This window comes from Eleutherodactylus coqui, chromosome 1 (assembly GCF_035609145.1).
Source record: "Eleutherodactylus coqui strain aEleCoq1 chromosome 1, aEleCoq1.hap1, whole genome shotgun sequence".
Lineage (NCBI taxonomy): Eukaryota > Metazoa > Chordata > Amphibia > Anura > Eleutherodactylidae > Eleutherodactylus > Eleutherodactylus coqui.
The window spans coordinates 499,774,788-499,798,385 of record NC_089837.1 but is presented as its reverse complement, the minus strand read 5'-3'; the positions used below and the strand labels follow the sequence as shown (position 1 = coordinate 499,798,385).

At 42.6% G+C, this 23,598-nt stretch overlaps 1 protein-coding gene across 2 annotated transcripts in view; it reads right to left on the bottom strand.

Annotated features, from left to right (window-relative positions):
* Positions 1-23,598, bottom strand: part of NOX4 (NADPH oxidase 4) — a 176,707-nt gene that overhangs the window by 100,447 nt on the left and 52,662 nt on the right. For both annotated transcript variants that reach the window (XM_066587077.1, XM_066587086.1), the window contains 2 exons: positions 17,648-17,745; positions 13,053-13,080 (listed from right to left, as the gene is read on the bottom strand). In XM_066587077.1, coding sequence (XP_066443174.1) covers positions 13,053-13,080; positions 17,648-17,745 — 126 coding nt within the window. The remainder of the gene's footprint in view (positions 1-13,052; positions 13,081-17,647; positions 17,746-23,598) is intronic.

Genomic DNA, 23,598 nt, shown 5'->3' with positions numbered 1-23,598 from the left:
TTGTTTTTTTTATGCCTGCATCGGGTTTGTCTCGTGCCGAACGGGGGAATATTGAAAAAAAACAAAACCCGTTTCGGCGCGGGACAACCCCTTTAAGTAAGGTGGGAGGGAGAGGTTTGTATTTCTTTTCCACTTAATAAAAATTGTTTGGAGGGGAAGAAGAAGAAGAAGACAGGGGAAGAGGAAGAAAAGGATTAATGAAGAAGAAGAAAAAGAAGACAAAGCCGATGAAAGGAGACGAAGAAAAAAGAATGCAGAGATGAAGGAAAAACATGAAAGATCATGAAGACGAAATAAGAAGACAAAGAAAGATGAAGAAAGAAGATGAAGACAAGGAAAGAAGAACAAGACAGACGAAGAAAGAAGATGAAAGAAGGAAGACGAAAGACATGGGTGTAAGTCTTTGCCCTGCACACAGTCCATTTTACCAGAGCTATAGCTAATTCATCATATAGTTTAAAGAATTCCTATATATCGTCTCTGTCCAGGCCGCCAATGATTTTCCCTGCAGGTAACCAGCAACCTCAATATACAAATGTCTGCAACTTCGGGGGAAAAATGTGATATATATATAGATCTGGCATTTGATTTGTTTCACTTGACTAGGTCCGGATTACCCATCTGTAAGACGATAGGAGATTTTCACACAACCTTCATATGTGTGAATTCATGGGGAGATTTCTAGACAGCAATTATCCGTCGCATTGGCAGTGCGGGTAGAGTTTAAAAGTGAACTCCGCACTTTTATGTTCTTATCTATGATTAAGAATATCAGCATTTTCACTGTGATGTTCAGTTTCCTGCTGTCCAATAAAAAGTTTATGGACTATTGGATTGTACACCGTTTATTTAGAGGGAAGACTAGGATATATTATACAGAGGCAAGGGTCTTCATATCATAGAGGCAGATCATAAGGGATCCTTGGAGGGGAGGAGCCCAGCTCTGGTTCAACCCATTCCCATCACTACTGGGTTACAGCTCTGCCCTCCCTAGAGGAGCTGCATTGCAGCAAGAGGAGGGTAGAAAATTGGTACAAGGATCATAGAATGGGCGAGGAGGGGAAATGAAAACAAGATTCTACAGTCTTGGGTAGCAAAATGCCACACCGTAATAATGGACATTTTTTTTTACTATTTTTACTGCATTTTTCAAACATTTTGTAACAAACATTTATAAAAGGAAATAAAGTGATTTTCCAGCAAATAGCAGAGTGTATGAGTTCGTTCCTGTGTCTGACAATACAACTCTAGGGGGAAATACAGTAAAGCAGTCAGCAGAAAGACTAGTTGGCGAAATAGAGGAAGCACAAAGAGTAACATAACTGTTAAGAATAAACATGGGCTGTCTGCCAACACATCTTATATGATATCACCAAACCTCCTGTTGTAGTTCCCAGATGGCTATACTAAGCAACATAAAGTGGCTAGGCCTCAGTTTAAAGAGACTCTGTCAGCTACTTTAAGTCCGGTAAGCTAAGCTTATGGGCTCAAAGAAACTGACTCACTGAGTCCGGGGATGTAAGTTTTATACTTACCTTCCATGCCATTCCCTAGATGTCAGCACTCTGGGCGGCGTGCTAAGTAGTCCTCTCATTCTAAACTTAGAATGGGAGGACTACTTGGTGTGCCACTAAATGCACTGGAGGAGCCGGGTTCAGTACTGACATCAGGGAAATAATGGGGAAAGTAAGTATAATACTTACATCCCAGACTCGGCAGGTCAGCTCATAAACTTAGATTATAAGGCTCAAAGTAGATGACAGATTCATTCCCTTTAAAGCTTTGGGCTTGTGGGCACACACCCATTATGAGATTGTAGAAGGAAATAGGATAAGAGAGGGACTGATCTGGACAAGCATCATCAATCATGTAGGGGCATCAGTTGCCAACCAGACATGGTACTCTTCATGAAGCATCAATGGATCTGCTGTCATATCCAGCGAGAGAGCAGAGTAATGAAAGAGCTCCATGTAGCAAAAAAGTTTTCAACTCTCGATTCTTGGTTTTACGTTGCTTCCACCTAATTCATTCACTTTTTGAAAAGACAACATCTCCTAGAACAATTTAGAAGTAATTGGTTGGAGATGAAAGCAGCCCAAAGAGTTTCTGCATAAGAGAAGAAACTATCCCCTCATCAAGATTACAGGCAAGTAAGTCCAGAGAAGCGGAAGCTGCCAGAGCAGAGTTAATGCCACCAGGTTTAAAGAGCTGTCCATGGCCTAGCCCTTGAGGCAGGTTGTAGACCCTAAGCTAAAGACACTTGAGGCCTTACAGGCCAAAGACATCACGTCTGTATCACGGAGGTCCCATTTGGGACTAGAGAACTGAGTTGAAGGAAGAGAGCCAGGGTAGAACAAGGGCACCTGGTGTAAGAGGCAGTTAGCAAAAGAAAGCACAAATACTAATATTAAGAATGCTTTTGAGCTGAATACCGCTATGCAGTACTTAATTTTCTTGACAGTGGCCGTATCAACACATGGCAAAATCAATTATTTCCTGCAGGTCTTGGTAGCTCTCTGTCTGAGAGGAAATAATCACACCCGTTTCCTATGCAAAATTCCTACAAGACTATTTAGGTCAAGGGTAACTTTTACTATTGATGTTACTGTCACTAGGTCCCCTCGACGATCAGCTGTTTGCCAGACTCATTGTCAGTGCGGACAGCATATGAAACAGCCCTATCTGTATTGGCAGTCCAAGTTAGTATTGCAGACAACGGCTCCCATTGAATTCAATGCAATACCAACCTGGGCACTATTGACAGTGCTATCTGCTTCCTGCTCTTTCAAAACTGACAGTGGGTCTGGTGATCAGTGGATCAATGATGATCCTGAGCGGACTGACCCCATTGATCAACCATTGATGACCTATCCTGAGGATGCAAACACTACTGCTAGGAACACTACAGCCTCAGTGACCGCTAAAAGGAACTTGGAAGGAGCAGTGGGCAGTCAGGTGCAATAGATTGGGCATGTTACCACTCAGCCACTCACAAGCTCCAGCAGCCATAGAAGAATCACCGCTGCAGCCTGTGAGTGGCTGAGCGGCTACGTGCACAATGAATAGCACATGACTACCTACCACCTCTTCCAGCTTCCATGTGATGGGCACTGGGGCTATTGCACTGGATACGGATCCGTTGGGATAGGCGAGTATTCAATTTCTCTTTGTTTTAAGCCCTTTTAACTTCTTGTTGTCCAAGAAAACCCCTTTAAGCAAGTTTCTTTTAACAGAAACCCCCTTTAACTGTCTACCTTTCTGCATTACCAGACATTTATTTGATATCTAATGTATTATATTGTATTCCCTATCGTACAGTATATGTATCGTATTCGGTGCCCTTGTTTTCCTCTATTTTCAGCACCATGTATGATGTGCAGCGATTTGATGCCTCAGAACATTGACTTGCAGCAATGGGATCAGACAGGTTGAACATTTTGCTCTCTCACATAATGAGATGCGTTATCCGTGCACAATCATTTAATAAGTAATGCTGTGATAATATGAGGCAATGGATGTGAGCAGCAAAGAATGATGGAAGTCGCTGCAGCACTGACACCGGCCTTGTGTCGTGAATGTGAGAACACGGGTCATATGCTCCGGAGCAATTACCCAACACACAAGGACTTTCTAATGATGAGGGATATTCTAATTATTGAGAACATTTCTTGGCCAAGTGCAGATATAACGCTGACCTCAATAACAGCAGAAGGTAAATAACATCTGCAAGGGGAAACTGGGCGCTTGTGTGAGGACACGGGAAACACTGTGTATACATAGAAGTCATAGGGAAGATACATAATAATTCATTCTAATATTATCTCACATCTATTTATCTATCCATCCATCCATCCATCTATCTATCAAATCCATCTCATATCTATCTATCCCATATCTATCTATCCATCCATCTATCTAATATCTATCTAATGTCTATCCCATATCTATCTCATATCTATCTATCTCATATCTATCTCATATCTATCTCATATCTATCTATCTATCTATCTATCTATCTATCCCATATCTATCTATCTGTCTCATATCCATTTATCTGTCTCTCTATCTATCTGTCTCATATCCATCTATCTGTCTCATATCCTTCTATCTGTCTCATATCCATCTATCTATCCCATATCCATCTGTCTCTCTATCTATCCCATATCCATCTGTCTCTCTATCTATCCCATATCCATCTGTCTCTCTATCTACCCCATATCCATCTGTCTCTCTATCTACCCCATATCCATCTGTCTCTCTATCTATCTCATATCTATCTATCTCTCATACCTATCACTCATATCTATCTATCTATCTATCTCATATCTATCTATCTATCTATCTATCTATCTATCTATCTATCTATCTATCTATCTATCTATCTCATATCTATCTATCTATCTATCTATCTATCTATCTATCTATCTATCTATCTATCTATCTATCTCCTATCTATCTATCTATCTCATATCTATCTATCTATCTCATATCTATCTATCTATCTATCTATCTATCTATCTATCTTATCACTCATATCTATCTATCTATCTATCTATCTATCTATCTCATATCTATCTATCTCATATCTATCTATCTATCTCATATCTATCTATCTATCTATCTCTCATACCTATCTTTCATATCTATCTCTCAATCTCTCATATCTATCTTATATATATCTCTCTATCCATTTCGCCGCAGATCCCTCCTTTTCCGTAGACATGAGGCCAGAAAATCCTTATTACTTACCTGTCCGGACGCTGTGGATCATCCCTACGTTGCGGCTGGATCTTCTTTCTTCGGCCCGGCAGCGTGTTGTGCACATGCGCTGTGCACATTTTTTTAAAATTCCAGCTTTCCCGCGGTTCCACGGCAGAGCAGAAATTCAGTTGCGGGTGTGCCGCGGATACGGACAGCTTCCATAGGTTTCAATGGAAGCTGCGGAAGCAGTCCGTGCGGTAGACCCGCAGGAAAACGGAGCATGCTGCGATTTCTTTCCGTGCGTGTGACCCACACGCCGGGAAGAAATCCCATCCACATGCTTTTAGCTGCCCTACGGATGCTAATGCATCTTTATGGGCACCAAGACACATGGATCTCCCGCGCGGGGGCCACACCCGTGGACATTGGGCCATAATCTATCACATACCACATGACAGAACATAAAGTGATACATTTGCAGACATCTCCCAGTCTCATGCAGACATTAACCTCTCACTTGCTGCAGCTGTGCAATCCACATAACAAGAGACTAGACAGTTTGTACAGCGCATCTACACAAAAGACATTACATGTATGACATTTATGGAGGGGCCAGGAATAGACATGCGGGGCCACTACATCTCTATCTAATCTTAAAACCCTGTATGTAATAGCGCCTAGAGATAAAAAGCAGTCAGAACAGGAAGGGTAAGTATACGGAGGTGTATTATCTAGGGTCTCAATACTTATTAGGGGGGTTTAATTTCTTGTAACGTAGGCATGGCCGGCATTAGCTACGTCGCACAGAGCAACTGTCACCAGTTTGTAGGAGGCGGCACAGGCGGATGAAGGCTGGGGGCAATATCCTCTTAGGTCTGCCAGGCCAAATGATCTCCTTCCTCTGTGTAGCAGTGTCCTGAGGAGGTAGGGGAATCCTCCTAGCTTTGTTTCCACCGTGTTATTATTTTGAGGCGCTGTTGTCAGCCTATTGACTCTCCTACAACACAGTCGCCTAGTTCTACTGCTGCATTTAAGTTATGACCTTGGTTCTGACACTGTATTTATGTTATGTTGGTTCTAGTACAGTATTTATTCACTGAGCTGTTCTGGTGCTGTATGTATGAGCAGTACTTGGTTCTGGTTTTGTATCAATGTCCTGAGTTTGTTTATGAAGCAGTATCTATGTTACGATCTTGCTTCTGGTATTGTACTTGTTAGGAGCTTGGTTCTGGTACTGTATAGCATGAGGTTGCTTTCGATTATTATGCATTTAAGTTTTTAGCTTCGTTCTGTTGCTATATTTATGTTATGAGCTTAGTCCTGGTGCTGAGCTGTTATGGAGCTGTATTTATTAATTGAACTTAGTTCTGCTGTATTAATGTCCCGAGTTTGGTTTTGGGGCTGTATTTATGTTACAAGTTCAATTTTGGTATTATATTTGTTATGAACTCAGTTCTGGTGCTGTATTTATGCTCTGAGCTTGGTTCTGCTTAGTTCTGCTCTATCTGTGTCCTGAGTTTGGTTTGGGGGCTGTATTTATGTTACAAACTCAGTTTTGGTATTATATTTGTTATGAACTCAGTTCTGGTGCTGTATTTATGCTCGGAGCTTGCTTCTGGTGCCGTATTTCTGTTTAGAGCTTGGTTCTGGTGCAGTATTTATTCACTGAGCTGTTCTGGTGTAGGTATGTCTCCCAACCATCCCAGATTCCGCCGGACAATCCCATATTTGAGACACTGTCTCATAGTACCAGGTGCGAGGTCCAACATGTAAAAAAAAAAATTATATAGAATGTTATACTCGCTTCATCTTTTCTGCTGCCTCTCCACTCTGGTTACCATCCCTTCCAATTCGGCTGATTTACACTAATTTCTCTGCAGCCATTCACATCCTACTGCAATCCTTAGCTTTAACCTTAGCATGACTGAGGCCAGTGATTGGCTGCAGCAGGCATGTGCCATCAAGAATGTGATCAGCTGTAGGGACTCAAGCCAAGAAAGGCAAGTGGAATCAGAGGAACGGCGAGCGGAGAGGCAACGGAAAGCTGAGGTGACTAGGGCCACCAATGAGGAGTCACTATTACTACTGGGGCTGCTACCTGAGGAGATTATAATTACTATGGCCACAGCTGTATTTACACGGCTGATAGCTAGTTGCGCCTGAGAAGGAGGCAGCATAAGGAGACACTGCACACTGCAAGTCCTATTCTAGCAAGAATCACACCAAAATAAGAACTGCTTGAAGACTTGAAGATGCGATCATTTCATTGCTAGTTTACTACACTGCACTACTTAAGCACTTGTCCCAACCATCCTGGATTTGACAGGACAGTCCCAGATTCGGTCACTGTTACTGTGAGGGGGGTCAATGAAGGGTAGTATTATAAGATACAAAGGGATGTGGCTTAACAAAAAAAGGGGTGTGGCCTGGCATAAAATTGTGCGCACCACTATCTTTCACCCTCTTTTCACTGCTCAAAAGTTGGGAGGTTTGTACTATGTATCATTTATAATACTGTAGTCTCCTTATGTAGTAGAGGACAATTAGTCTCGCTTAAAGGGGTTCTGTCACTAAAAAAGAAAAACGCTCTACTTATCTATGCCTCCACCATCAGTCTACTTACAAGATCTTCACCTCCCTTATCTTCTCCTGTCTCCTGCAGTCCAGAGGATCACTTCACCTCCAGCTACCTGATTCTTCTCCTTCCTATCAGGTTACTACATTAGGTTGGCAGTCTGCCAATGTACGTTATGTCACAGCTCACAGGCCAACAGGAGGACTGCCTATCTTCTTCAGAGATTGCTCAGGCGAGCTGTCTCTGAAATAGATTACAATTCCTTCCTAGGCAGTGAAGCTACAGCACAGGGATGTGACCTTCACTGACCCAGCAGGAAGGAGTTTGTGATAAGCAGCCCTCATAACAAGCTGGTCCCAGCCTGCAGTGAGCTGACCTGGGGCACTGGAGAAGCTCAACCAGAAGAAGATGTGATAAGGAGACAGACAGGGAAGGAATAGGTAAGTTTAGATAATTTTTTTTTTTAATGACAAAACCCCTTTAAGCACCAGGGTCAATGGCTACCTTCATTCAATCACCAAAGTCAAGTTACATTTTAAACAGCCATGACAACTTTCAGAATTTGCGATACGGAGGCAGCAGAGATGAATTAGCCATTTTCCTCCATGTGACTGCTTTATTGGTGCATGCTGGCAGCTATGTGCCAGAGGTTTGTCTGCAGTCCTATGTAAAACTATAGATTGCACAATATGATATCCCCATGGGACGTGTCACATGACATACTCAGCTCTGCTACATCTGTAATTACTGTGAGAACAATAGCTGGACTATAGTATACATCATTGTGTTATGCCTGATGCCAAGGCCATGCAGTAGAGCATGTCATCCCTGTGTCCCCAGATGGCTGGATTCTAATCTACCCGCTGTGTAGGAATGGAATGCAACAGTCATAGAAACCACTAATAACCAGTTAATAGGACGCCGTCTGACACATCCCTGTAGCGGCCGCTGATATCATAACCAGCGCCATGTCACTTCTCCAGGAGCTTCTTTTTTCTCCATACATATCTAAAAAACATTTCATTCCCACAAAGTATGCGAAGTGAGAATCAGAGGTCAAGTGCCGCGACCAGAAAACTTAAATAGGGTAATTTCCTACCAAATTGTTTTTTAGCAAAACGGTGAAGTATCCAAATAGCTCGTTACTAGTCTGCTGTTTATTTACTGCAAAAACGGGTAAAAACATACCCAGGGGCCGGAATATTGCTTGTATATAGGGGGCAGTATTATAGTAGTTATATTATTGTACATATCGGGTAGTATTATAGTAGTTATATTCTTGTACATAGGGGGCAGTATTATAGTAGTTATATTCTTGTACATAGGGGGCAGTATTATAGTAGTTATATTATTGTACATATCGGGTAGTATTATAGTAGTTATATTCTTGTACATAGGGGCAGTATTATAGTAGTTATATTCTTGTACATAGGGGGCAGTATTATAGTAGTTATATTCTTGTACATAGGGGACAGTATTATAGTACTTATATTCCTGTACATAGGGGGCAGTATTATAGTAGTTATATTCTTGTACATAGGGGGCAGTATTATAGTAGTTATATTCTTGTACATAGGAGCAGTATTATAGTAGTTATATTCTTGTACATAGGGGCAGTATTATAGTAGTTATATTCTTGTACATAGGGGGCAGTATTATAGTAGTTATATTCTTGTACATAGGGGGCAGTATTATAGTAGTTATATTCTTGTACACAGGAGGCAGTATTATAGTAGTTATATTCTTGTACATAAGAGCAGTATTATAGTAGTTATATTCTTGTGCATAGGGGGCAGTATTATAGTAGTTATATTCTTGTACATAGGAGGGCAGCATTATAGTAGTTATATTCTTGTACATAGGGGGCAGTATTATAGTAGTTATATTCTTGTACATTGGAGCAGTATTATAGTAGTTATATTCTTGTACATAGGGGGCAGTATAATAGTATATTCTTGTACATGGGGGGTATTATAGTAGTTCTATTCTTGTACATAGGGGACAGTATTATAGTAGTTATATTCTTGTACATAGGAGGCAGTATTATAGTAATTATATTCTTGTACATAGGGGGCAGTATTATAGTAGTTATATTCTTGTACATAGGAGGCAGTATTATAGTAATTATATTCTTGTACATAGGAGGCAGTATTATAGCAGTTATATTCTTGTACATAGGGGGCAGTATTATAGTAGTTATATTCTTGTACATAGGGGGCAGTATTATAGTAGTTATATTCTTGTACATAGGGGGCAGTATTCTAGTAGTTATATTCTTGTACATAGGGGGCAGTATTATAATAGTTATATTCTTGTACATAGGGGGCAGTATTATAGTAGTTATATTCTTGTACATTGGAGCAGTATTATAGTAGTTATATTCTTGTACATAGGGGGCAGTATAATAGTATATTCTTGTACATGGGGGGTATTATAGTAGTTCTATTCTTGTACATAGGGGACAGTATTATAGTAGTTATATTCTTGTACATAGGAGGCAGTATTATAGTAATTATATTCTTGTACATAGGGGGCAGTATTATAGTAGTTATATTCTTGTACATAGGAGGCAGTATTATAGTAATTATATTCTTGTACATAGGAGGCAGTATTATAGCAGTTATATTCTTGTACATAGGGGGCAGTATTATAGTAGTTATATTCTTGTACATAGGGGGCAGTATTATAGTAGTTATATTCTTGTACATAGGGGGCAGTATTCTAGTAGTTATATTCTTGTACATAGGGGGCAGTATTATAGTAGTTATATTCTTGTACATAGGGGCAGTATTATAGTAGTTATATTCTTGTACATAGGGGGCAGTATTATAGTAGTTATATTCTTGTACACAGGGAGCAGTATTATAGTAGTTATATTCTTGTACATAGGAACAGTATTATAGTAGTTATATTCTTGTACATAGGAGGCAGTATTATAGTAGTTATATTCTTGTACATAGGGGGCAGTATTATAGTAGTTATATTCTTGTACATAGGGGGCAGTATTATAGTAGTTATATTCTTGTACATAGGAGCAGTATTATAGTAGTTATATTCTTGTACATAGGGGGCAGTATTATAGTAGTTATATTCTTGTACATAGGAGCAGTATTATAGTAGTTATATTCTTGTACATAGGAGCAGTATTATAGTAGTTATATTCTTGTACATAGGGGGCAGTATTATAGTAGTTATATTCTTGTACATAGGAGGCAGTATTATAGTAGTTATATTCTTGTACATAGGAGGCAGTATTATAGTAGTTATATTCTTGTACATAGGAGGCAGTATTATAGTAGTTATATTCTTGTCCATAAGTGGCAATATTTGTTAGATTTTTTGATACTGCAAAACTTATTCTTCTGGCATATTCCAAAATCTGCAGGTTAGAGGTCGCTGCTTTAGAGGATGTTGCGAAGACACATTTTTTTCACACTTATATATAATATTCATTCTGCATGTGAAAGTAGTAGAATGCACTGGCAGACATTAATGTTATAATAATGAATTTTGTATAATTTATGTCAATCCATTCCATGTAGCCAAAGTTAAAGAGTCAGCCAATTCTCAGAAAGGTCAGAACATTATTAAAATTTTCTGGCATCTATAGCCAGTACCAGATGGAATATCACCGTCCTAAACTGTGATTTGAAGGACCTGGACCTTTAATCCCCTATATATAAAGGAGCAGAAAGACCGTTCAGCATACCCTGACAGCCACAAATTGGGGAGCACTATTCTATAGTCATATAAAACTACCAAAGTCACCGATAAAGTACTAAAAAAGTATAACTCCTAGTATACAAATCACTATAAATACAAACAAAACAAAAAAAAAGTTAAAACGGGCTGTCTTACAATGAAATATTATAATACTGTGCTTGATCATGCAAAGTATATCTCATTAATTGGAATTACTCCACTGCCCAAGTACATGCGGGCACAACGATCTATTGACTCCCTGGCCCCATTTTCGGTCTTCCAAGATTTCTATTGTAACCACCTAATGCACACAGTGCATCGCTAGTCCAAGGCATGTCAAACTCCTCCCTAATTGGCCAGCGCTGATCATGTGAGCAGCACTGGCCAATCACAGAATAGGTTTAGGGCATTGGTAGTCTAGCACACTGCCAATGCATGTTTGGACTAGCTAATCAGAGGATTGCAGCTGCCATGTTTGGAGGTGTATTTTGGCAGGTAATATTAGTATCCCTCTGGTTCCTGGACATAATTTTGTCATCAAAGGGTGATTTTAAGGGCTTTTTCACACGGGTGATACACTTTTACACTGCAGCCGAAAATTGTATGAATGGAAAAAAAAAGCCGCAATCGAGTCGCGGCTAAAATTTGTGTTTTCTCGTCCACTCATACAGCCGCGTGTGGCGGATATATGGCGGCGCCTGGAATTACATCGGTTGGCATAAATTCTTGGAATTACTTCTAATGCTTAAATAGAGGCTCCTGTCATGTTTTCGCATCACTAGCAGCTGCTAAACTCTCCCCTCCCTGTTTTATCAGCTCCCATAAGAGTCTATGGGGGCTTGCAGTATATATCGACCAAAAGATAGGGGAACACCTAACTTTTCCGGCTACGTATGCAGTGGCCGGTGTTCTAACTCTTTGGCCGTGGCATTTTTACGTGGCCATCTGAACGAATACATTGGAAACCGATTCTTCAGATGGGCATGATTAAAAAACGCTCATGTGCATAAAGTCCAAGGTTGTATTTACACTGGCGGGTTTCACGCGCCAGATCTGTGCGTGAACAGAACCCATTATTTTCATCGGATTTATCTACATGAGCGATTTTTCATTCACAGCCATTTTTGCAAGAACGAAATATAGCAGCCTGTCCTGTTTTTCGGCGATTGTGTTGAAGAATTGCCCATGATTTCCTCTGGGTGCGTGATAGAATCACATCACTCCCACCAAGCGCAATGTATTTTTTCCGTTTACAGGCTTATGCAGACAAGCATTTTTGTGCACGTTTTGCCGAGCGCAAAATCGCTTGAGCAAGCAGCGGGTAATAGAACGCATTAATTTCAATGGCTTCCCTCATTCTGCGTTTTTGGGCTCAATTTTTGCGTCCGCTTAAATATATGCGACATGCTCTATTTTTGTGCACCCATGGCGCCATAGGATGAAACTGAGACTAATAAGCCTGCTCAACTGGTTAAGTCATGACGCGGGTGTGTCTCAGAACGGGTAAAAAGGTACAGTAAACAGCTAGGTGTGCGACAGCATGTGACAGTGTTCCCTTCATAGCGCAATAACGTGTGTATGTACATCTACGCTCGTCTGCAGGAGCCATAAGTTTTGGAATAACATGCAACTTTTTTTTCCCGTAAAAAACACGTAAAAAAATTTAATAAAAAAAAAAAAAATTCACATTTTCAGTGATACGATGCGATTCTCTTGCAAAACGCAATGCAATAGTGTGTGAAATCACAGGTTTAAAATTGCGACATCAGTTCAATTATATCAGACCGATATCCCACTCTCCCATGTATATGCAACCTAACAAGTCGGCTCTGCTACATCTGTTGAGCCGCACGGTATCTCAGCGCTCGCACTGGATGTACGCGGGTAGCAGCATAATTGTAGCTTAATCCTCTGTCAGCGGCAAACAAGGCAGAGTGACAAGGGGTCCGATTTCAAATTTTCACATGCCGCCCTATGGCCCTTAATTACCTGCTGGCGGCGTAGAACACAAGCGCCAATAGTCTATACCTTCAGCGTTAATGTGTAATTTCCCATTTACATCAGTGACACTCACCCGAAGTGAAGATTATTTTCCTCGGATCCTGAAATGAAAAAGTAGAAAAAAAAAAAAAAAAAGTCAGCACAATGGAGGCGCCGGCCGGAGATTTCTACGCTAGGAATTAAATGTGAGACTCTGTAAACTGCTTAACTTTAATTATGAAGATACAAAACACTGACGAGGAAAACAGTGACAAATAGCAGATCATCCGTCATGAAGCTTCATTTCTGCGGCTGCGGGGTCCTTGATCTTCTGTCATCTCCGGAATAAAATATGTGACGAATATTGCGCACTCATTCCGCTTGATGAATGAATTTGGTGAAATGAATGGACGCTCCCTCGTTTTGCCTGCATTAGACTGTGATGTCTATATAAAACGTATTTGCAGGCCCGGGCACCAAGGCCATAATGGGATTAATGCTGCAGCAATCTGCTAATACATCCCTATAGTCTATCAATATGCGGAACGGCATCATAAATTATACTGCGAGCTCTTGAGCTGCACTGCAATATACAGAAATCACCTGCAAATTCGATTGCTGGCGCCAATTATACATTTAGCGAGGACCACCCCCGTTGGTGCCCGAGGCAAGGGTTTCCGAATGCACACAACTAACTTTAGTCAACCGTTCATTTAATTGTCCCGTCTTCTTATTGCTATTGGAATTAATTGTATCGCATCCCCTTAAAGTGATTCCATCACCAGATGTGTCCGTGAAAAACTGCTGACAGATCTACGTGGGAGCAGCGTACCTTTATTAAAGAACTCAACAGCAGCAGCAGCAGGAAATTCAACTTTCAACTGCTGGCAGTGATGAGCTTAGGTGAGATGGCACCCTGGGCAGAAAGCAGCAAGATAGCAGCATAACCACACCAGAACAGCGCAGGGAATAAATACAGTACCAGAACCAAGTCATAACATAAAGACAGCAAGAGAACCAAGCTTATGACTAGAGATGAGCGAGTATACTCGGTAAGGCTAACTACTCGAGCGAGTAGTGCCTTAGCCGAGTATCCTCCCGCTCGTCTCTAAAGATTCGGGTGCCGGCGGCTGGCGGGGAGCGTCGAGGGAGAGCGAGGTGGAACAGAGGGGAGATCTCTCTCTCCCTCTCTCCCCCCTGCTCACCGCCGCAACTCACCTGTCACCTGCGCCGGCAGCCGAATCTTTACAGACGAGCGGGAGATACTCGGCTAAGTCACTATCCGCTCGAGTAGTTAGCCTTAGCGAGTATACTCGCTCATCTCTACTTATGACATAAATACAGCACCAGAATCAAATTCAGTACATAAATACAGCACCAAAACCAAGTTTAGTATGTAAATGGAACACCAGAACCAAGCTTCATACAGAAATACAGCACCATGAACCAACCTCAGTACATAATATATATACTATATACCTTAATATAATACAAGAACCAAGCTAATAACATTAATATGGCCACAATACCAAGCTCACAACATAAACACAGCAGCCAAACTAAGCTCATTATATAAAATATGCATGCTTTATTCTTAGCACATAGATCCAATACCAGAACCAAGTCGATAACATTAAATCCGGCACCAGAACCAAATTTATAATATAAATACAGCAACAGAGCCAAGCTAATAACAAATGCAGCTAAAGAACAAAGCTCAAGACAGAAATACACCACAAACTAACCTCAGTACATAGATACAATACCAGAACCAAGCTCATGACATAAATACACTAGCAGAACTGTGCATTTGTGATGGTGGCATGGGTGACAGCGGTGCCTTAGAACATCAGAGGGGAAGAGCCAGAGCCAGATGGCAGATTATTCATGTTGCTCCACAAGATGTTGACACACTGAGGAAGATCATCTGGCCAAGCGGACTTAAGGGGGGAGGGGCAATCTCCTTCAACCAACATCTGCTTGATGTCCCCCAAAAAGCTGGTGGCTACCACCCTGTGTGACCTCACATGCCTGCTGTGGTGCGCCCACTTTGAGTGTTTTGTGGGTGGAACGTCTTCCTTCTCTGTCCCATCAAGAGATTGCTACAGCTGCCAATCATTGCTGCAGAGTATCTCATTGGATAGAGATGGAACCCATTGGAAATCATGTCACTCAAAGAGCACTAAAAACTGAATTTTGTGTTGATGTGACTACTGATATCTTTAATAAAGGTATGATGCCTTCCTGCTCCCAGGCCCCTACCTAGATCTGTCAGCAGTTCTCGAAGGGGCAAAAACTGCTGACAGAATCTATTACGTTGTGCGCTAGTTATCCAATTCCTTCTCAAGCCTTGGTTGATGCTTTCCTGCTCATCAAGGTTAATCGCATTACATGAGATTGACTTGGCGAGGTCTCTCCTTGGCACTTGGACAAGTTAAATCTACTCTCATAAAACCTGTATTTCCACAAAAACACATATTGAACGGCCAGTCGCCCAGAATTGAGACTATAGGAGGTCTCATCATCATCAAGAACACACCGATATATCTTGGAAATGGAGCATTAGAATGAATAAAACACAAAGCAGAAGTGTAGGATTTCACGACAAGGAACTTCAGAATGTAGATGATCTCTGCAGGTCCAATTTCCTACATGCCCCAGTAAACAGCTGATTTTACCAGAAGAAGCCTTGTCTGGTCAGACATTTACCATTCAGCGGTCACTACAAATGTAGCATGATGTGGTGAACATTCATGGCTATCCATGTAATGTATGCAAGGCTGGAGTCCACCAGAGTGTAAGTCAATCCTATGGGTTAGTCTTCTGTTCTAGTTCATAGAGCAAGCTCCTGAGCATGGCGTCCACCTCTATGATGTCTATATGCCCAATGAGCATGGCGTCCACCTCTATGATGTCTATATGCCCAGTGAGCATGGGGTCCCCCACTATGATATCTATACACCCAATGATAAAGCGTTCCCCTCTATGATGTCTATATGCACAGTGAGCATGGCGTCCCCCTCTATGATGTCTATATGCCCAATAATAATGGCATCCCCCTCTATGATGTCTACATGCCCAATGAGCATGGTGTCCTCTTTATGTCTATACGCCCAATGAGTATGATGTCCCGCTCTATGATGTCTATACGCCCAATGAGCATGGCATCCCTCTCTATGATGTTTATATGCCCAATAAGCATGGCGTCCATCTCTATGTCTATACGCCCAATGAGCATGGTGTCCGCCTCTATAATGTCTTTACACCCAATGAGCATGGCGTCCCTCTCTATGTCTATATGCCCAATGAGCGTGGCATCCCCCTCTATGATGTCTATATACCCAATGAGCATGGCGTCCCCCTCTATGATGTCTATATGCCCAATGAGCATGGCGTCCCCCTCTATAATGTCTATATGCCCAATGAGCATGGCATCCCCCTCTATGATGTCTATATGCCCAATGAGCATGGCGTCCCCCTCTTTGATGTCTATATGCCCAATGAGCATGGCGTCCCCCTCTTTGATGTCTATATGCCCAATGAGCATGGCGTCCCCCTCTATGATGTCTATATGCCCAATGAGCATGGCGTCCCCCTCTATGATGTCTATTTGCCCAATAAGCATGGCGTCACCTTTATGTCTATACGCCCAATGAGTATGATGTCCCGCTCTATGATGTCTATACGTCCAATGAGAATGGCGTCTCCCTCTATGATGTCTATATGCCCAATGAGGATTGCGTCCCTCTCTATGATGTTTATATGCCCAATAAGCATGGCGTCCCTCTCTATGTCTATATGCCCAATGAGCATGGCGTCCGCCTCTATGATGTCTTTACGCTCAATGAGCATGGTGTCCCTCTCTATGTCTATATGCCCAATGAGCATGGCGTCCCCCTCCATGATGTCTATATGCCCAATGAGCATGGCATCCCCCTCTATGATGTCTATATGCCCAATGAGCGTGGCATCCCCCTTTATGATGTCTATATGCCCAATGAGCATGGCATCCCCCTCTAGGACGTCTATACGCCCAATGAGCATGGCGTCCCCTTTATGTCTATACGCCCAATGAGCATGGCGTCCCCTTTATGTCTATACGCCCAATGAGCATGGCGTCCCTCTCTATGATGTCTATATGCCCAATGAGCATTGCGTCCCTCTCTATGATGTTTATATGCCCAATGAGCATGGCGTCCCCCTCTACGACGTCTATATGCCCAATGAGCATGGCATCCCCCTTTATGATGTCTATATGCCCAATGAGCATGGCATCCCCCTCTAGGACGTCTATACGCCCAATGAGCATGGCGTCCCCCTCTACGACGTTTATATGCCCAATGAGCATGGCATCCCCCTCTATGATGTCTATATGCCCAATGAGCATGGCATCCCCCTCTATGATGTCTATATGCCCAAACAGGTCATATGGATTGTTGGTACCTTCATGAGAAAACCCCTTCGAAAATAAGAGCGTGCATTGTGTGCAAACAACTGATGATAGGCGAAATGTCGTTTGATGCAGTCACTGTGTATCCAGAGAGCCACCGATTTCCTCTGTTGCAGTGGTTAATAGTCCTGAGTGTTAACCCCTTGTCAATGCCTTAACAGAATAGTTCCAAATACCTTAAAATTCCATGAAACAAACAAAAATATGCAGAAAATCGACGTCACTGTAGTAACTCTTACCTCATTTTTGTAGCGAGCAGCATTAAGTGCAATATATTCACTGTGGTAGTTTGTAGAAAAGTGAACAGCATTAATGATGTGCGCTCCGACGTGTACAGCTAGAGAGAGAGGAGAAGAGTCTGTCACTACATTGTCATATAGTACTGAAATAGCAGGAATGAGACTGACATTTGTGGTTTTCATAGGACTGCTGGCAGTGTAAGCATTATATCAGATGGCACTCTGTGCAAAAATTCTTTTTGGCGACCTCTGTCATAAGATAAAAATGGTATAAATTGCATTGATAGGCAGTCTGCCTGTAGTCTACATGTGCAGAAAGCAACAAGATACTAGCATACACACAGCAGAACAGAACAGTGTACCAGAACCAATATCATGACATAAATACAGCACCAGAGCCAAGCTTGGTACAAAAAGACAGCACTAGAACCAAGCTCAGAGCATTATCACAGCACCAGAACCAAACTCTGAGCATACATACAGCACCAGAACCAAGATTATAACATAAATACAGCATCGGAGCCAAGCTTGGTACAAAAAGACAGCACCAGAACCAAGCTCAGAGCATTAATACAGCACTGGAACCAAGCTCAAACCATAAATGCTCTTTCCTATTTGCACCGGGGGGGGGGGGGGGTATTCTCTCTGTTTTCTCGTATTCCTTTAGTTGAGTTTAGATAATATTTTATACATTCTTTGTTCATTTATAATACAGAATGTACTTCCATGTAAACCTTTCATACAGTTTTGCAAATAATCTAATATTTAGCCACAAAAGATTTTGATTCTAAGGCCGCCTGCAGACTGCCGGGTCGGATGCGGAACCTGCGGCTCACCCGCTCCCGGCATCTTCATTCTCCTGCCATGCGCCAGCTGCTGGCCAGCCGGCTCATGCGGAGAGTGGAGACGGCGGGTCTCTACTGACATTTCTGTGTGGGCCTCTGCAAGACTCGCACAAAAATAGAACATGCTGCGATTTGTTTTCTGTGTGTGCTTTTTTACGCGGACAAATCGTGGCTGTGTGCATAGGATTGCCTTATCTAATGGAAATTCCACTGCAGAATTTCCGCCCGTGTGCAAGGGAGCCTAAATGGTTTAATTTACTTGTTGATTTATTAAAAAAATAAATAAATAAATGTAGAATTTAAAAATGCAGCACCAGAACCAAGCTCATAACACAAATACAGCACCAGAACCAAGCTCATAACATAAATACATCACCAGAACCAAGCTCATAACATAAATACAGCACCAGAACCAAGCTCATTACATAAATATAGCACCAGAATCAAACACATACGATAAATACAGCACCTGTACCAAGTACATAATACATCATAGAGATACCACCATGTGAAAGTGAAACCATTAAATTACTAATTTAACCCTGCTGCTGTATATCTATTTCATATTTACTATGAATGTGGGCGACCTACAATACAGGCTTTTTAAGGTTATGTCCACACATGGCCGTCAAAGTCTCAGTAGAAGATCTGTCAGCGAGGCTGGACTAACTGCTTGGGTTTTTAATCTTTAGGCCGGTCTCCCACGACCCGATTTAAATAGTGGATTCTGCGATCGACGTCCACAGTAACACGTGAGCATTCAAAGGCATGCACTTTCAATTTTTTCATTCACACTCACGGATATGCACTGCGTATTCCGCGAAAGCAGAAGAAAAAAAACACAACATGCTCTATTTTGCCGCGAAAGTTGCGCAGATGGCCTCCATTGATGTCAATAAAGACGTTCGACCTGCAGCCCAAACGCAATTAACATTGTATATAGGCTGCAGGTACCCGCGCCATTACTTAGCAAATGAGAAAGCAAACAAAAAAACCTGTACTGCCCCTGACCACCTGCGAGTGTCCTTGGTCATCCGCAATACAGGTTAGTACCGCATGCAGGGTCACCGGGCCGGGCTCACAGCCAGAATCCGCTGTGGGCCTCCCGCATGTGGAATCTGACTTGTTGGTGTTAGCTTGGCCTTACCTTTCTTCTCCTGCAGCTTCTTATCAGCTAATTCATGACAACAGCAAAGAAAAACTTTGTTGTGGTCATAAACAAGCTGATAAGAAGGTGCAGGAGAGGAGAGAGCAGAGGAAAACTAAGCTATCAGGTCAGCCTCAATGACGGATCTCCTACAGAGACTCAGACTGCAGTGTCTATATACAGTGATATGATAAGAAGGTGCAGGAGAGGAGAGAGCAGAGGGAAACTAAGCCATCAGGTCAGCCTCAATGACGGATCTCCTACAGAGACTCAGACTGCAGTGTCTATATACAGTGATATGATAAGAAGGTGCAGGAGAAGAGAGAGCAGAGGGAAACTAAGCCGTCAGGTCAGCCTCACTGACGGATCTCCTACTGAGACTTAGGCCTCATGTCCACGGGGAAAATCAGGCCCGCTACGGATTCTACATGGAGAATCTGCAGCGGGTCCCTCCTGCCCCGCGGACATGAGCGCTGAAAATAGGAATTTAAAAGAATTTACCCATCCGGAGCGGGCGGGGAAGGTCTTCTTTTCCTCACGGCCGGATCTTCTTTTTCAGCCAGCGGATGAACTCGTCACGCCGACGGCACGTCGCCGACGTGCCGCGCGCATGCGCCGGGCACATCCGCCGAGCCGAAGCAAGAAAGATCCGGCCGTGAGGAAAAGAAGACCTTCCCCGCCCGCTCCGGATGAGTAAATTCTTTTAAATTCCTATTTTAGGTTTCCCGCGGATCCGGACGGCTTCCATAGGCTTCAATAGAAGCCCGCAGGAGCCGTCCCCGCGGGAGACCCGCACGAAAATGGAGCATGGTCCAGATTTTTTCATGCTCCATTTTTTTAAAAATCACTTTTATTGACCATCCGCGGGTATTTATCTACCCGCGGGTGGTCAATACATCCCTATGGGATGCGGATCCGCGGGCAGGAGAAGAGTTCAAATCCGCTGCGGATTTTAATTCTTCTTTTGCCCGTGGACATGAGGCCTTAGACTGCAGCGTCTATATACAGTGATATGTAGAAGCTGCAGAAGACAAACGGTGCAACATTTTTAACTAAACCCAACTGCAAAAATGATTGTCAGTCCAAAATACATGATTTTAAGTTAAAAAAAATTGCCCCCAAAAGATGTGTAGAACCTTTAGCAATTCACAAGATCTATATGACAAAGTCTAAAAGTTATTTGCCATAAGTACATCTCGGGGAAAGCAGGTTGTCAATATTCACTAGTCTCTTTATGAGATAATTGCACCTCTCCCCGGACTTCGAGGTCTCACAAGAACAATTTCTGAGTCACGTCTCTTTCCTGTCCATGAGCCGCGGTACAATAGGAGCATCTGTGGGTGAATGACATCCAGCACTACACACATATGGCTGCTCTATGGAAACCCACTGCAGAAATGAGATGGAGCTGCTAGAAAGGCCTCGGTGGGAGATCAGCGACAATAAACAAGAAGCCACGGGTCGGGAGGAGGAGGGGGATGCTGCTATATTAAACATAATACATGTGTTAGCGTGATGGTGGACAGGGAGCTGCGTTATCACATGACCGTCTGCGGAGAACTGACTTCAGGATCAACCACAAGATAATTGCTAATCGCGGTTTTCCCATCTGCTGCAGACGCTTCGCCAGACAATGACATCACCTACAATCTGTAAAAAAGGTTGACACAGGCAAACGAAGGGAAAATTAAATCATTTGTAATGTCCATTCGCATACGTTCTTCCGCTGCCAAGTCACAACGTCCCAGCGTGCGAAAGAGCATCGGGTCCATGACATTCGGTCACCGCAGCTCATTATAGGGGGAGCTTATTTGGCACGGATAGATAATGTACTTTTTCCATATAATATAGCAGAAAGCAAATGCATTTTTATTTGCAATGGTATCGCTGGGGAAGTGGAGAATGTAACAGCTAACAATCCGCTAAGTTGGGGGGGGGGGGGGAAGCATGTGGCTAGGAAGGGGGCTTATCACAATGTATAAATTTACCTCCATTACTTCAGTGGCACCCCCCTCTCAGTGGTCCTTGTAGTAACAGCACCCCCCTCTCAGTGGTCCTTGTAGTAACAACACCCCCCTCTCAGTGGTCCTTGTAGTAACAGCACCCCCCTCTCAGTGGTCCTTGTAGTAACAGCACCCCCCTCTCAGTGGTCCTTGTAGTAACAGCGCCCCCTCTCAGTGGTCCTTGTAGTAACAGCACCTCCCTCTCAGTAGCCCCTATAGTAATAACGCCCCCCTCAGTGGCCCTTATAGTAATAATGCTCTCTCAGGTGGCCCCTATAGTAATGTTGCGCTCTTTCAGTGCCCCCTATAGTAATAATGAATAGCATAACAAGTGGGCATCCCAAGAAATACAGATATGAAGCATGTGCCAATCAGCACAGTGAAAACACAATGCAACTAGGATCTCACCATCACATGACAGGGGCAGAGGTGATCGCAACCGGATGGTGAGAATGATGCCAAATATAACCAACCAAATCAATGGAAAAAAAGGTTGACCCTAACATCAGCTTTCCATACATCTCTCCCTGACCCTGTCTCTTAAAGGGGTTTCCTGCATGCAAGGCAACTTTTTAAAAATTCACCCAGGCCTGTTAAACAATAAAGGGAGGGATATTTATTTAACCATCCTCTGCCCCAGTGATCCAGCACTGCAGCTTTGCTGTCCTCTCAGTCTTTGGTTGCAACTGGCAGATGGCTTCTGTTTCATAATAATCAGAGGCCGCTGCAGTCAGGTACCATTTTCCTAGTATTATGTCTCCCTGCATCTAAACGGTGATGCCAGGGGAATGGCACCTGACTGCTGTGGCCTCTGACTAGCCGGAGCGATCTGGTGGATCCCATTCTACAATAAATATTGGAAGGCTTGCAGGACTGTAGTGTTGGATTGCCTGCTTTTATGCCCATGCTTTTATTGTTTTAACAGGTCTGGATGAATTTTTAAGAAGTTGCTTTGCATCTGTGCAACTCCATTGACACCAGACACCACTGTCCCTAAACAGCCCTAATTTGTCTCTAAGGATGATGACCCTATCTAGAACACTATTCCTGAGAACAAGAAGGAACCAGGGCCCAGACAAGAGGCTAAAGAAGCATAAAGCTGAAAAGCCTCAAGGCAGACAAAAACAAACATGGGCAAATTAACAAGACACACTGAACAGACTAGAGAGGTTTGGACTAGAAAACCAAGGAGTGACTAGACAGACTGAATAAGCCTGGATTAAAACTAGGTACTTGATATTATAACAAGGAAGACTGGAAAGTACACATGTTGTCACAGCTATCAACCACACCACACTGCAGAAACCAAAAGTATTTATAGAGAGGCTAACCAATTACACTCTCCTCTCTGGAAGGAGGCTGAAAGGTGTGGTCTGCTAATCTCCTCCACCTTGTTGTAGCAACTGCCCTAACAACTTAGAAATCAGGAGATAATGATTCAGAATGAGTTCTTCTGCTGATCATAACACATGTATTAAAAAGTGAAATTGCTATTAACTACTGGTGGTACTTCACATAACCACTAATGTCCATGCTCAGAAAGGAAGTCCTGGCATTTGTCCGACTTCCCATTGATTGTAGGAGAAAAGGGTGGTGTAATCTTTGGTGGGTTTCTCCTCTCAAGTCCCTCATGGCTTCTCATGCAATTTGTAAAGGAGAAAGGGGCCAGTCTTATTCGGGGCCCCTACATTGATTTAGAGCCCATGGCTCCTGCAACTGCTGCCTCTATGATGTACAGTGTTTCTAGGCCAAATCCTGATATAGACTAAAGATTCAAATTCATTTTTTGTTGCCAATTACTTACAAAAACTTTTGAAAAGCTTGAGTCTAAAAACAAGAAAAACACATTAAATAATTGTGGCATCCACAGGAATATCTTGAGCTACCTGTATATCTTATTCTGTCTGTTTCCATGGCAATTCTTTCTGTTATTTAAAATCCTGTTCCAGTCCTCTC